Source organism: Anopheles nili, chromosome 3 (assembly GCF_943737925.1).
Source record: "Anopheles nili chromosome 3, idAnoNiliSN_F5_01, whole genome shotgun sequence".
Classification (NCBI taxonomy): domain Eukaryota; kingdom Metazoa; phylum Arthropoda; class Insecta; order Diptera; family Culicidae; genus Anopheles; species Anopheles nili.
This window is the reverse complement of record NC_071292.1, coordinates 68267882-68283011: the sequence shown is the minus strand read 5'-3', so window position 1 is coordinate 68283011 and position 15130 is coordinate 68267882. Positions and strand designations below refer to the sequence as shown.

The 15130-nt window shown below is 46.7% G+C and overlaps 3 protein-coding genes across 4 annotated transcripts in view; 1 reads left to right on the top strand and 2 right to left on the bottom strand.

Annotated features, from left to right (window-relative positions):
* Positions 1-11758, bottom strand: part of LOC128725724 (actin-binding LIM protein 2) — a 30582-nt gene extending 18824 nt beyond the window's left edge. The window contains exons 1-2 of one of the 2 annotated variants that reach the window (XM_053819490.1): positions 11016-11758; positions 10592-10901 (exon numbers count right to left, since the gene is read on the bottom strand). In XM_053819490.1, coding sequence (XP_053675465.1) covers positions 10592-10595 — 4 coding nt within the window. In that variant the 5' untranslated portion in view covers positions 10596-10901; positions 11016-11758. Of the gene's footprint in view, positions 1-10591 lie in introns of both variants that reach the window. The other variant, XM_053819491.1, reaches the window with a different exon arrangement.
* Positions 11759-12825: 1067 nt separating this feature from the next.
* LOC128725487 (60S ribosomal protein L28) lies at positions 12826-14233 on the top strand. Its single transcript, XM_053819238.1, has 4 exons — positions 12826-12847; positions 13124-13224; positions 13541-13666; positions 13883-14233. The coding sequence occupies exons 2-4, from the start codon at positions 13135-13137 to the stop codon at positions 14129-14131; spliced, it is 465 nt and encodes a 154-aa protein (XP_053675213.1). The 5' UTR covers positions 12826-12847; positions 13124-13134; the 3' UTR covers positions 14132-14233.
* Positions 14234-14480: 247 nt separating this feature from the next.
* LOC128725490 (transcription elongation factor SPT4) lies at positions 14481-15117 on the bottom strand. Its single transcript, XM_053819242.1, has 4 exons — positions 14985-15117; positions 14803-14909; positions 14683-14738; positions 14481-14614 (listed from the first exon to the last, which is right to left on the bottom strand). The coding sequence occupies exons 1-4, from the start codon at positions 15051-15053 to the stop codon at positions 14496-14498; spliced, it is 351 nt and encodes a 116-aa protein (XP_053675217.1). The 5' UTR covers positions 15054-15117; the 3' UTR covers positions 14481-14495.
* Positions 15118-15130: the final 13 nt, after the last annotated feature.

Below are 15130 nucleotides of genomic sequence, written 5' to 3'. Positions count from 1 at the left end.
AAATTAGCGTTGAAATGAAGCTGACTTCAACACCGTGAGGCGGAAAAATTTTTTACGATCTCCTGAGGACGGGAACAAGGTGGCAAGGAAAGCATAAACAAACGGGAGCAAAAAGCTCCCCCCTTTCCAGCATAAAACAAAGCCAAAAACATAAGAAAGGAAAGGAAAAAAATAGCCCATAACAACCATTTGGACCACAATAAAAGACAGCAACGGAAGCGCACGGGCGACGACGGCGCATTGTCATCGATGCGTGAAAAATCACCACCCCCCCGCTTTTTCTCTTTATTTATGTCTTATTTAACCAAATCTCCTCTCAATGAAGATAATGAGACCATACCAACCCATTAGGGGGCACAGTTCCGAGAATGGGGGAAGAAAATAAAAACGCCCTCCCATAAAAGTGCCTGAAAGGGGTTGGCTTCATCTAATTTACGAGCCAATAATAGTGCTGCTCCCGGCTACCAGATCGATCGTTCCGGTTCACTTGCTCCCTGCACACGGCGCACGAGAACGTGGTTTTGTATTGTAGTTTGCAATCGGGAAAACCACCACTGCAAGTGGCCCGATGCACCCTAAAACAGCACGATCACAGGCACACTTCACACTGCCACGTGTGCAAGAGCGCGTCAATCGATCGTCGATCCCTTTAGCCCTCGCCCTTTCGGCGGAAACGCCATCACCAGCGGGGACACAATCAAAAGGGCACCCAAGCGCATCAACCACCCACTTTTCCGTCCGTCGGTGACCTTTGGCGAGTATTTTTTCGTTCATTATTGGCCTCTCGTGGGTGGGTTTTGTGGAGCGAATTAGGTTAAATGGTTGAAGGTTTATTTTCGCCTTCTTTCGCGTGCGGGCCATCGTCCATTAGTGCTGATTTGCTGACAAACCACCCTCTGAAGGGAGCGCGTATTATCGCAATGGTCATTCGGACGCTTGAAATCCCGGCGATTGACCACAACGAGATAGCGGACATGGTTGCCAATGCACTGCTGTGTAATTCTGCCCTCTGACAATCGAAACAAGAAAACCGCAACAAACAACACTTGCAGATCGATCAGCCAACCGCGCGCGTTGCACTCATGTGATTGCACGCCATTGTCATTTTCGCGAGTGACCAGTCCGTCCGTGTGCTTACTTTGACAGCATTCGCGAGTGCCACGGTATCAAAACAGCGATTGATTGCATTTTGTTTTCATGCCGCGCACGATTCTACCGCTCGGGTACCACGGCAGTGCGAAAGTGATGTAACCAAAATCAAATATTAACCTGATGACATCATCGCGCGTCCATTATAAACATATGCAGCGCGGTGTCGAGAGCAACCCGTGATAGCATATGCCTCTCTCGCTCTCGTGCGCGCACTTGGCTGTTGTTTTTGATTATCTCATTGCCATGCACGACCACCACCAACAACTAGCCAGCTTCGTGGGCCTCCTCGAGTTAACATTCGACCGGTGTAAAAGGCGCTTTTTCCTCCCGACAGCGATACGACCTATGGAAGCGCTTTTTTAAAGCCTCTGGTCGCGTTTTTTTTCCTGCGCTCACGACTACGATTTTCGCGATAAGAACCACAAACCGCACAGTTTGGAAAGGTTGGCATTCTCTGGGTCGTTGTCAATCGTCACATCTGTCTCTTCGAAGGATGAAAAACAGGAGAGTGAGAGCAACCGAGCGAAATTTAACAAACCGGCCTCGAGAACGACGCAACATCGATCTATCATCATCGGGAGTGGCCTTTGGGTGGGGCCCTGACTGAAGAAGACCCGCATAACACACAAAAAAAAGGAAACAACCTAACCAATTTGACCGACTGACCAACTCACGCATCTAATCCCACCGGTCGATCACTGAAGCTAATGACATCACCATGTTTTGCCGTTATGCTTTGTTGTGTCTGTTTTTTTTTGCCTTTCATTGTCTCATGTCGTTTTGTGAGCCGGTTTCTGATTCCTGTTCTCTTTTTTTTGTGCATTCACCATTTGCATACGCAATTCGACGCGAGGAGCTGGCGATTTTCAACCAAGTTCGGTTTTGCATGCGTGTCACCCTGTGTTCGGTTCGTTGGGGGCACGGTATCATTTGACGCGTGAACCCATTGAGTGGATTTGACAGCAAAAAGAAATCCACCCCGATTGCTTGATCTCACTCTATCTCTCTCTCTCTCTCTCTCTCTCTCTCTCTCTCTTTCGCGCTGTTTTCATTTGACCTCAATTTTCCACCGTCGCATCATGGGGGAGTTGAAGCTTATTTTCCTTCCTTCGCTTTTTAATTGTCGAAGGTGAAACCCGGTACATGCACGTGTAATTTTTTTTTCTCTACACGCAAACACGCATTCACACACCTTAACCGAGAGGTTCACGTCACCACCGAAGGCGATCGCAGCAGGCGCACTCGATAATCTCTTCCTCTCATGGATGGGGTTGCATGAGGTGCGTGAGTGTATATGTCTGCCTGGCTCAGTCTGCTTGTGTATGCAAAGAGGGGCGGATGCTGACCTCCAAGCTAGCTCTTGCTGGCTGCTCAGCCGGTTATGAATATGCTGTCGAAATATCAACTTGATCACCGATCAGCAGCAGTCCCCGTCGTTTCGGGTGTCCGCTCATCCAAAGCTAACGAGTGTATGTGTGTCGTTTGCGTGCCCTTATCACCTTGACCGGCAACACGCGTGCACGAGTGCAACCATCGTTGATCAACGTGCACAGCGCCTAGAGAGCACTTGAGCCCGCGCACACACTTGTTTAATTCCGGCGAAACCTAATCGGCGAGACGACAGGTCCCATTCACCCGATCGAGGCACCTTCACCTCGCTGTTCCTTTCTTTCCCCCATGCCCAGTGGGTGACCTTTGACCCCTTTCACGTTGGGACAGCGAACCGGCGAAAGGAAGAAGAAAGAAAAAAAGGAAAACAAACCAACCCCTAGGCAGCCATACAAACGTCACATACGGCTCACGTCAGGCAACAAACATTTGCGTACGGAAAGGCATCAGATGTCTTCAAGGGTGAAAATAACACACACACGCACGCACGAGCGAAATTCGATGCGTTTTCAAACGCTCAACATTTTGGGGGTCAGCTGATCATCATAAAACAAGGATTGGTTCGAGCTCGAATGTTTTAAACAAAAGAAGACAGGTGGTAGAATTGAACAAATGTTCTAAAATAATCAGGCCACACTACCTCTCACAGCGCTTGTTTCGTCAAGGATACACGGAGTAAAACGGGGTGAAACCCCATTCTCGAAGGGTTTTGAAGGGGTTTGTTACAGCAGGCAGAACACCCCCGTAACCTCTGCTCATTTACTCTCTACCCTTTGCATTCGGCACCTGATTACGAGCATTTTGACGTGCAGTTGCAAGCAATATTGGTGCTTTGCGTTGAAAATTAAACACAAACACTTCGCCACACGTTACTTTGCGAATGGCTGGAAACGGGGGCAGCGTGAAGGTGTACTTTCATTTTTTTTTCAGGTGAGTTGCCTACCGAATTGCGATAAAAATAAAACAAGCATGGCCGCCGTCAGTAGGATATATCGTTTGCAATAGAGGAGGCCGATGTGTTTGCAAACTCAAAAAGTGGGTTCGTCAGTCTAAAGGCAAACATTTGTTATTTGAGGGAGGGGAAATAACAAAATATTTGTGAAATACTTTAGCTCCTTGGTAAAAAAGTTTTTGAATTTGATTCCTCCAAAAATACATTCAACTCGGCTGAGTAAAGTAGGATAAACTTCTTAATAAAACGAAAAAATATGATATAAACATTAAAAAATGCTTACAATCTTACTAAATTTACTAGCTTTAGTCAAAATTATAATTGCATTCCGTACATGTAACCTATTCAAGAAAAATGGATAGCAAAAAAAAGCCTGTACGTACGATATATAATCAGCTGACCAAACCTTTCCACCCTCGCGGGGTGTACGTTTTCCCCACGAGCTTTCCCATACGTAAGAGCTAGATAGAAGGGGAAAATGATTGCCGGTGTAGTGTTTGGTCCCATCATTACCATTAGTTTTTGGCACGGTAATTATAATGTGTGTGTGTATGTTTTTTTTTTTTGGTTTTTGCACGAAGCACAAACAAACAATAAACCCCCTGCGCCAATCTACGTGTCTACCGTACGAGGAAGAGCTTGTGTGGAAATGGCCAAAAACGAAGGCCCCCAATGTAACGAAAACCCGCGTCGTGAAGCATTTCCCTTTTTCTCCTCAGACAACCCTATACGCTCAGGAAACCACCATGGGCATGGACAAAACACACACACACACTCCCTGGCTCGTAACCGGAAAGAGCTGCCTCGTTCATCTGTTCCTCCTCTTGATCTGGCTCGAAGGCAGAAAATTGAACCTCCCTTGACTTGGTGCACCGTTGGTACAGTGAAGGGCCACCGTTAGGTTTGCGAGACCTTCCCAAGACTCTTCCCGTGGCCGTAGCACGGGAACATACCCCACCCGGAGGCCATTTTTGGTCAAAGAGGAAGTACGGAAGAGCTCGAAATTAACGGCCGGGAGGAGCTGTAGAGCGGTTCGTAGAGCGAGGCTTTGGGGAGTCGATTGGGATACCAATAAGTAGGTTCTTTTGCCGCCCTTCACACGATCCCGATCCATGCCTGCGGATCTACTGATCCATCAACTAGAGGCGACTGAGGGTTTCTTCTCAGGAGAAGCATCATCCATTAAAATTTGGTACGCGTTAGAAAAATTGGTCAGTCTCTGCGGTCTTTGAGCCCAGCGTTAACGAGCGTCCATTAAAGGGAGACTGCAGCCCGCCTGCAAGTCACCACCCTCACGGAAAATTCATACACACACATACACCCTCTGAAGCCCTTCGATATGCTTGCAGCATAATACCCAGCCCAGGGCTTGTGCCGGGCTACCGGAAAGTAGAGTAAGCATGGGGTTCGACATGTCGGTCAATCGTTTGAAACGCGGCAAAGCGGGAAAAAGAAATGCCACTTCCATCCATCCGTTCGTTTTGGAAGAAGAGAAAAAAAGGGCACCAGACGAACGCGACACGGCGGCCAGACGGACAAGTGCCTTCGAGGGGCCCTTTCCGTCGCATGGCTCTCGAGTCACATGGCGCCGACTAAAACGAACCGCGAAGGGATGGAACAGAGTGTGTCGACGAGACCAAACGTCTTTGATGGCCGTCGCTGGGAAAAGAGAGCTTTCCGGGTTTCGGCGTGCGTTTGTGTGCCGAACCACACGCTGGGTTGATGGATTTTATCTCTTCCCTCAACCATATCCGTTTTGCGGTACATTTTAACCAACCTGAGAGGTTTATGGATACTACAGGCCACTACATTAAAATATAATTAAGTTTGAAGATGCATACATTCAGTGCAACATATGGTGGTACACTTTTTCTATGCTTTTAAGGACGAGAAACATAATATAGTCTTGTATGTCTCACAAAGGGTTGAAAGTGAAGCTTTTGCTTTCTGCATCTCACACACTGATGGATCAACCATCATCTGAAGCGTCTGCACGTAATCTAATCTCTTGAATCTATCATATAACAAGCGAAGAAAATTGCCGGAGAAGGGGTCACCCCACCATGATCAAAAGATCCTCTTCATCTTCAACCAGCCATTCTCCGAGTACCGATGTGTACATATAATGTGTGTACACACGCATGTATGTGCCACATACGTACATATGCACACACACGCATGCTGTGAGGTGGGAAAGTTGAGACGATCATTGCAGCCCGAGAGCCTGAAGTGTAATTATCACATTGTATCCAGGGGGTCCGAGCTTTCGCCGGTTGAAACCATTGCGAATCCAGCCTCGATTTTCCCGACCCACCGCTTTCCATTTTTTGCCAAAGACCGCCCTCCTGGTGCCTTCCTTTGTTGTCACTCTCCTTGTCACGACCAACGACACAGGTTTCGTCTAATGTTTCACAAAAAGCTGGCGTCTTCATAAATGGACCAATTTGTGTGATGAAGGCACCGAAAAAAAAAGGCACGAGTAACCAAAAATGGGACCGCGGTTCAACAACCAAAAAAAAGGTCCCATTTTTGCAGCCCCAACAGTGAAATTGACGCCACGAGACGCACTCATTACAGGGCGGAACGGTGTTTCCTGTCATTTTCCGTGGCGGATCGAATTGGAAATGCACCAAATTCACTGGCCAGAACCAGCGAGCAGCGCACCACGAGAGCAAAAAAGTAGGGTGAAATCGAAATCGACACCACCACCCTCTTCTGGGTGGGCACTAATTGTGACCATAAAGCAAGCAATGGGTCAGAATTAGGGTTTTAAATAAAACAACATTGTAAAAACCGATGCGACCAAGCGGGGCGAGAACCGAGAAAGCGGGGTATGAATTTCCCTTTATATATATTTGGGGACACAAAATCACACACGCACACGCTAGCAAGCACACAAAAATTAGGGACAAGGCTTCATCAATCAACTTCACCGTGCTGACGATCCGCTTTTAATGATCGTTGGGGTACGACTGGAGGTGAGAGATCAGTGGCCAAGGGCGGGGAGGGCTTTGTTTTCTACCCATCGAAATGGGGCTGGGAATGTAGGAGAGGGGGGGAGTTCCCGCTTGTACCCCCTTTCCTTCGACGCCACAAATAAAAAAGAGAGTAAAAATAGTAAAAATAAGTGCGTGTGTTTTTTATGCTCCAGTTACTGGCTGTAAACGGGAGCACACGCGGGGGAGAGGCGTGTGTATTGCTTCTTCTTTTTTCAGCTATGAGTTATTTCACTCAATGGTAGTAAAAAAATGCATCCATTTCCATCAAATTGTGGATGGATGACAATGAAATTTGTTGTTCTTTTAGTTGGGTTTTTGTGTCCAACGAAACGTACGTTATAAAGAAAATAAACAGTCCATCCCACCTGCTGCGATAGGTTTAATTGATTCACAAGCTTTAAAGGCTCCAAAAGCCTATCAAGATGTTACCCAGCTACAAACACCAACGGAGAGTTTCTTTTTAATTACAAGTAAGTAACTTTTTTACGATTATATAGCACACCTCAGCCCGTTGCCGGTCTAGTTGGTTTACATCACTTCTTCTTTCTCTGGACATATCATAGCAAACAAACGGAACCCTTCGTGGGAAGGGCGTGCCAAAGGAACTTTTTGTGCAGTATGCAACTTTACAACATAATTGAGCCACAAAACCACATACATCGGCATCCAGCGTATGTTCTTTGGCCTCATTTTTAACCTAATTGTAACTCCATTACAGAACCGACATCATTGGTCCGTGCACGAGCGATTTCTACCGTCGAACCCCATGCCCAACACCGTAACACGAACCGAAAACTAGAAGTTCCTCTAAAGGGCGAATGAACCTTTCGCTTCCCTTAGCATACGGCGTAGAGCTGCTCAAGTGAAGATCGGCATCCCTATCTGCTGCTTTTCGTCGTACCGGCTCTACCCAGCTATCGCTCGCAAAGACTTGCTCCAGTTACTGTTGATTGTTTATTGCCATGTCTCGAGGAAAGCCAACAACACCACGACCACGCTTCATCAGTGGGCATCGGTAAAGCTAACCGGCTCTACCAAGGGTTCCCCTTAATCGGCAGATCAGGCGGCGGCCCTTTTGTGGTTGATTTTCTTCAATCATCTCCCCTCCGGTTGGCTGGTATTTCCTGCATCACTCGACGGCATAAGGTGCGAGCGCACGCGCAGGAAAACCTTTCGCACGATGGGAAAAATTGCATCATCGATGTCCTTTGGTTGGCGGCTTTCGCTCGAACCCCAAACACACCAATCCCAACTCCGGTTGCGATGCACGATGCGAAAATGGGAAAAACCACCGCAACCGTGAGACGTTCAAGCGAGGATCGACATTCCAAACGGAGAGACGATAGCGAGTGAGTGAGTGAGTGAGTGAGAGTAAATGAGCGAGTGAGAATGCAATGAGGAACCTGGGGGCCGATCATCGTCACACATCACATCATCGTCTATTTTCGAACCGTGGTCGGACGTTTTGTCGTTTAACACAACACGGCTAAATAAATCCATCCACCATGCCCATTTCCCGATCAATCTCTCTTCAATGACACGCGATATTCGCTCGGGTTGGGCGGATTTTACGTCCACCCACCCCTCTCACCACGAGACGATAACATTTTCGGCAATTTTCTCGATTCACCCCACGACAAACAAACACCCCTTCCACCAGCAGTTTGTCGGATTTGCAATCGCAGTCGCCAAGTGACGGTTAATTCAAGGCCTTTTCTCGTGACCAACGAGGCTTCCCAAGCGAGGAACGATGGTGCACGCTTGTGTGAGTGCGCATTTCCCTTCCATCGGTCGGTTTAGATGGGGAATAATCGGTCTCATCCTGTTGTCTCGCAGCAACAGCAGCATGATCATCATCTCGTCAAGTGCACACATTTCGGAACACATATAAAAATTACCCCACAATCGCTCCTCTTGCGAGCTCGCTGTTCTTTCAATTATTTGCCACATTTCAGCGCCTACGACAATATCGTGAATTCTTTGCGTGCTTTAGAGGGTACATTTCCGAAAAGTGACCACACGTTATCACGCCTGCCGGTCGGGTGTGTTTTTTAAGATAAGATACAACGCTGTTTTACTGCTCGTTGAAACCGTGCGAACGAAGGAAAAGAACCGACCAAGCAACTACTAGCGATTGGCTTTCCAAGGCCGTACTTACTACGAGCCGGTTCTTCGATTTTCCACCACCTGATGCCTGATGTGACAACCGCGAACAAGCAACTCATCGTGACGGGTGAGCAATTTCAAACGCTCGTTACCGTTATGATTGGAGGCGCAGACAGAATCGATTATTTTTGTCGCGAGAATGCGAAGAAAGCACCACAGCAAGAAGGATGGAAGTGGGGTGGAAAACCCGGACACCCAACCTATACATCCGGGAATGAACTCGCGCCTCGTGTGAGCACGTACGATTGGCCACCCACTCCCGATGGTGAAATCGATAAAAAAATCCCTTTGCCATAATAAAAAAGAGACACACGAATTTTGTACGCTTTTTCCGACAGCTCTGGGAGAGGATGTTGTGTTTTGTCCATGTTTAGGTCTCCTCAAACCTTTAGGGAGGGGTTGTCCCAGGGTTGGGGCACATGCGTGTGAATGGTGAGAAAATGCTGCACTTTAAATACGTGAACCCGTAAGTAGGTTCGTTGATCGGAAGCCAGTAATCCACCGGACCACGTAAACAGCAGCGAATGCAGCAATCAACCCGTGGGGATGAAACGGTACGATTTTCCCGCTCTCCATCGCTACCCCCAATCCACCCGGCAACAGGGCGGTGGAAAATGCTCACAAATTTTCCAGATTCCATCGATGGTCTCGAAGCAGGGAGCGGGTGACTCTGTGTGTGATGGTGACGAAGAGAAATATCTTCTCACCCAACCGCCGGAGGGATTTCAAGAATTGAGTGAGTGGAAAAGAACGAGAGAAATTGTGTGTTTGAGAGAGAGAGAGAGAGACGGGGCATCCGCATCGCACGCACTATTTATAATTAGAATCCCCCGTTACACGCGGGGAAGAACCGCAGCGAGCACCGGGAGGATCCGGAGGACTACGCCCCAAAATAAAACACCGTTTTATAGACTTCACCGAAAAAGACTCCTCTTGGTGCCCTGGATCCCTTCCGCCTCAAAAATCCCCTCACAAGATCTGCATCACCGCACCGCGTATGGGTTTCTCGAGACAGGCAGGAAAATTATCCCCTCACGTTATTGTGCCTCGTTGCTTCTCTTTCCTTCTGTCGGGGGCAGGTTTTCCATCTCCATCTCCTTCTACCGGCAGCTCGGTGCGTCCTCGTGTCGACTCACATGGGCACGTGCAGAGCACTGGCGGCGAGGACACGCGTTCGCTGAAGGAAAACGGCGACACCGGGAGTGTTGATGTGGTGGTGCCACCAGGACATTCCGTGAAGCATTTTGACCGTGTCCTGCTCACCCCCTTTGTCAGAGACGTACCCTTTCTCGGGCTGACCTTTGCTTCGACATTTGGCTGCTCGCGAAAGCACGTACTTTTGCACGTGGAAAAGCGATATTCTAGGGGTGAAAACTTCGCTTAGTGAAATGCTTCTCGATGAGAATCACTGCCCAACTATTGCCTGGCCTCTCTTGAGGCGAATAGAAATCTCAGCAGCTTGTAAAACCCACCACCGACCAACAGCAAATGCCTACTTTACCAGCTCGCTGGAAAAAGAACCTTAGCGGCTTGGCAAACAAAGCAACACGAAGAAGTTTTCCACACATTTTTCGCGTCGAGCAGGCGGCGAATTTTCACCGACACGCACACTCGCAACGGATTGGTATCAGGCGTCTCTGTGTGTGGGTGGGTGCCATTTCACTCCCTCCCCCTCCCTGCTCGAACGCGCGCACACTGGCGCAGATTTTTATCCTTCGGATGGCCATTTCCACGTTTCCCTTCTGGTGGCTTTTCTCCAGCCTTTAGTGCTGGCACACACACACACACAAGCACACAGGTAGCGTGTGTGGCGTGTTACATACCAATCCCCTTTCGCCGATGGTACACGGGCAATTTTTCCATTTTCCCGCATTCGTACGCGACGGAAACTGCTTCTCTAACTACCCTCCTAGTTCAGCAACCCAACACTTACCCATTTTAGATGATGCTTTTTTTTCCTCCTTCCTTTCGATTGTTCTCTCTCTCTCTCGCTCGCTGGTGTGGTGGTTGAACGATTTTCGTTCCTTCTTTTCCTTTCCCGATCCGCCGGTTTCCCAATCCGGGGTGTTTAGCGGGATTGGCTTTTTTTCTTCTTTATGCTCGATCACGCGGGGCCGCAGCACTGACTTCTTCGATTAACGCCTGTTTGTTCTCTCTTCCCTACGGATTTTAGCCTTTGACTCGAAGTTACCGTGGAGGGCAGACGTGGACCGTTTTCCTTTGCCGTGTACGTCCACGGGAACCTAGTGAGGGGATGGAGGTGAGTCGCAGACTGTGGCACGGACACCGAACGCACCCCGGAGGACTACGGGATGCTTTTCTTCTCCGGTTTCGAATCTTCTCGCAATTGCAATTACCGTATTACTTCGCCCGGATGGCTGGGTGGCTTGCCAGAACGACCCAGTGGGGAAAAGGAGGTGCAAATACACTTTTTTTCGTGGATTGTAGGGTTTGCTTCAATTTTGCTTTTCTTTTTAGTCACGTTTTTACTTTTCTCGCTTCTCTCTATCTCTCTCTCTCGAGACCGGTGTCGAATTATTTCTTTACTGCACGGGAAAATCACTCACGAAAATACGAACCTATGCTCTCTCTCTCTCTCTTTCTCTATTTTGCGCACACCGTTTGTCGGCGGAAAATATGCACACACACACACGCACAACAGCACACACACACACGCGCGCGCGCACACTCCGGGAGGAAAAATGGGGAAAATTTTTCACTGGTTTTCCGTGTGCCCACCAAAGGATATGCGCTTTTCTTTGCGGCTCGCTGACAAGAATATTAGCTTCCCGAAACGCGTGCTGGAGCGCTATTCCCCTCTTGCTGCTTGCTGCGGGTTCTTTTTCAGTTCCTTCTTTCTTTTTTTTTTCAAATCGATTTCCGGACCAACCGCCTGAAAGTAACTGTCGCACGGTGTGTTTTATCAATGAACGGACGACGCACGGTCGAAGCACGAACACCAGCTTCGTGGAATGGGTAATCCTTTTCCACTATGCGTAGTAGCGCGATTCAATTGCTCGTTAAGCCTACTACAACGCACCTGGCTTAAGGGTGAATTTTGCACTTTGCACACCAACCGACCACAAAGATTGACGGAGAAGACAACCGCACCGCACACGGCAGTTCACAACATAACTCTGTTATACCTAGCGGTTGTGATCGTGTTGCGTGCTGCTCGCGAGCAGCGGGTATGTTTGACATTTGTCGTATAAGTATCAGAATCCATGATGTTCGACTAGCTGTATGACGTCCTTTATCAGTCATTTAACAACATTCCAACGAATGCTAAGGAGCCTTAATTTGAATGATGTTCTAAACAATTCACGTATTCTTCAACTTAAACTTTCTAATTTGCTACAGCTCTTAGACGATTAAATTATGAACTATAAATGCTGTTTTATAACAAAGAGCAAAGCAATAAATCTAAATTATGAAAGATTATATGCAAGAGCAGTTATGCTTTGAATTTTAAGCAGCTATACCTTGGTCAAATCATATACTTTAATAGGATACTTGGGTAAAATCTGCAATAACCTTTTTGTCCTCTTTCTAAAAAAATTTGTTCAAAACGATTTTGCTCTTACACGGGCTGCAGGATACGCAAGAAGTATATGTATCCTTATGAACCATGCGTATATAAGCCTTACTGTAGTACAGTGTGTTGGACCCGCCATGTGCTGAAGAACCCACCATGTGATGTGACCCGTATCCACTGTCGCACACCGAACTAAACTAGCTAGACTCCACACTAGTCATGCTATTAGAATGGCATGAGGAAAAGTATCCCGTAAAGTTCTTTTAGGCAATTCACGTGGACAACGGAGTCGTGTTAGACCTAGAGATACAGTAATGCATACATTTAAAAAGAACGAAATTAGTGATTAACAGTCAACTATGTTTTAATGCAAGTGAGTCATCTGTGTCCTTAAATGAGCAAAGAGTACTAACTGCTTGAAGAAACGGATAAAAAATTGAATAAATATATAGTTGCACGAGATTTCCTGATTTAAAACTGTACTAATAGACTTGTGGTTTAGAACACTTGTTTGCTTGCATTTAGAAGTAGGCTAAAAGTTTGCTTGCAGATTGTACTAAAATCTCACATCCGGTTAAACGACAAACGAGGCGTCTACAACTTAGTCAAAACCAAAGTAGCAGTTCTTTCCGTTTTCGTCAGCCGAAGCATAAGGTTAGTGTCGTGGTGTGATCTCATTAATCAGTGTGAAATGGCTATTGTTTAGTAAATTTATCATTTCCAAGATGTTCTATCAGATCAGTTTTCAAAGCTTTCTGTCGTGTAACTTTTTCAATCGTTTTTAATTTCATTGCATTAGTTTTTCTCCGTATTACACGTGGGAACGCAATCGCCATCTTTGTGACAGTGCAATGTGCCATTAATTGCTAAACATTCATCGCTCGTTGAAAGTGTCTAATGGTTGGCTGTTTCTTTTACTATTCCTCGCAGGAACCTAGAAGATGGTCTCGTCACACCTTAGCTGGTTGATCGTCCGCGATCACCATGCGTACCTCATGAAGCAGAAGAACATCCGGAAACCGTTCAGCACGGTAAGTGTGTTTCAAGGAGAGGTTATATTTTTTAAGCTGAAACATCTTACCGGCGGTCGTATGTTGGCCGGTGGTCACACGTGTAGCGTGAGGTTGGTCGTTTCGAATGATGAGTATATTTATCACCAAGATCTCTGATCTCAATGGCTTGAGAACGTGAAGTGTTATTTGCTACTACTGATTAAATCAAAACGCACAAGCGACGACCCTGCACGCAACGAAACGTGGAAGGTGTTTCTGCTTAGAACATATTACACGGCGTTAATCAGTTGTTAATATAGATTCTCATTCTCACCAGAACCGAACTTATTTGTAGGAGCCGGGCAATCTGACCAACTTGAGCTCATACCGCTACAGTGGTCTGGTCCATCCCAAGACCATCACCATTACGCCGGCTGAGAAGAAGGGCCTCAACTTCGTCTACAAGCGTCACAAGATGTCGGTAAGTGTTCTTTATTGCTTCGCAAGCATCAGCAAGATGCTTCAAACCGATTTGCAATTTCACGTGAGGAATAGCTCTTGCCGAAACACATGACGACTATGTCCATTACCCAAAACTGATGAAATACGCATATCGATTTGATAGCCATTCGATTCCATTACGCCATCAAAGGAATAGAAGCACATTTCTTATTCTAACTTCCACTACTGTTTCCAGAACAAGCCATCTAAGGCACCAGTTAAGGTGACTCTGAAGGAAGGACCTCGGCGTACGCTTAAGAAGATTTCCAACATCATCAAGAGCAGCAAATGCCGAGCTGATCTTCGACAGGCCGCTCTTCGCCGCGCCAGCGCTATCCTTCGCTCACAGCGAGTGGTTAAGCCCAAGAAGGGCAAGGCTGGAGCTGCTCCGGCTGCCGCGACCGCCGCTGCTACCACCGCTGCGGCTCCCAAGAAGGCCGAGTAAGCGCGCGAGGAAGAACAGATTCCATTGGGAAAAATATTCTCATGCTCTGAGAGCAGAGGAGTTTGTCTCGATGATAAAATAAATAAAAAACATTCTAACATGTAACAACATTGGGTTTGGTGTACATTTGAGAAACAATTTTTCCTGGTGCGTTACGAAGATTCTCCGGCGTTTAATCTAAATATCGCACTACATTTAAAATATCTGTTTAGCACGACGGGTTAACTAGAAAATAAGTTGCCCCAATGTATATAAATGAAGGCGAGGAATGTAAAAACTTCTCATGTCACGTAGTTTATTTAGATTCTATAATTTTTTAGCTTAATATATTATTGAAATACCATTGGTCCAGTATATAGAAGAACTATCGTTGACTAGTGTCTCTCGGTCGATATGGAATACCACGGTTTTTCATCTCCCTGATGATACCATTTGGAAGCCTTCCTGATACGGATATAGCATAGATTCCCTTAGTGAATCGACCTACAAGAAATATTCTTCTTCAGCAAAACAACATACAAGCGTCACGCTAATATTTCGCCAAATCATACTTATTCTTTGCCATTTGCAAACCCAGCTATCATCCGGGCTCATTACCGCTATCATTCTGCAGGAAATCATGAATATTACGAACAAATCAAGTGGTGGTACGATAATTTTTATCCACTTACCCATCGAAATTGTTGCTGGTACAGTCGTAGACTTGTTCCCGGTTGTTTTTCATACGCAGAAAGTCTTCGCAATTATCACATCCATCCGTTTCGAACTGATCAAACGACTGCAAAAGAACAATAATGAAGTGTTTGGTACAGGTTGTATGAAAGCTGCTTCTTCGGTGCAAAGTTCTACTTACTTTAATCATGGAACACACTAGACACGCACGTAATGCTCGGAGGTCTTTCGGTATGGAATCAAACGCCATTTTAAGATATAAATCGACAATTACGCGAACAAATTCAGTCCTTCTACGAGTTTTTCTTTCGCTAGCCTGCGTTGGAT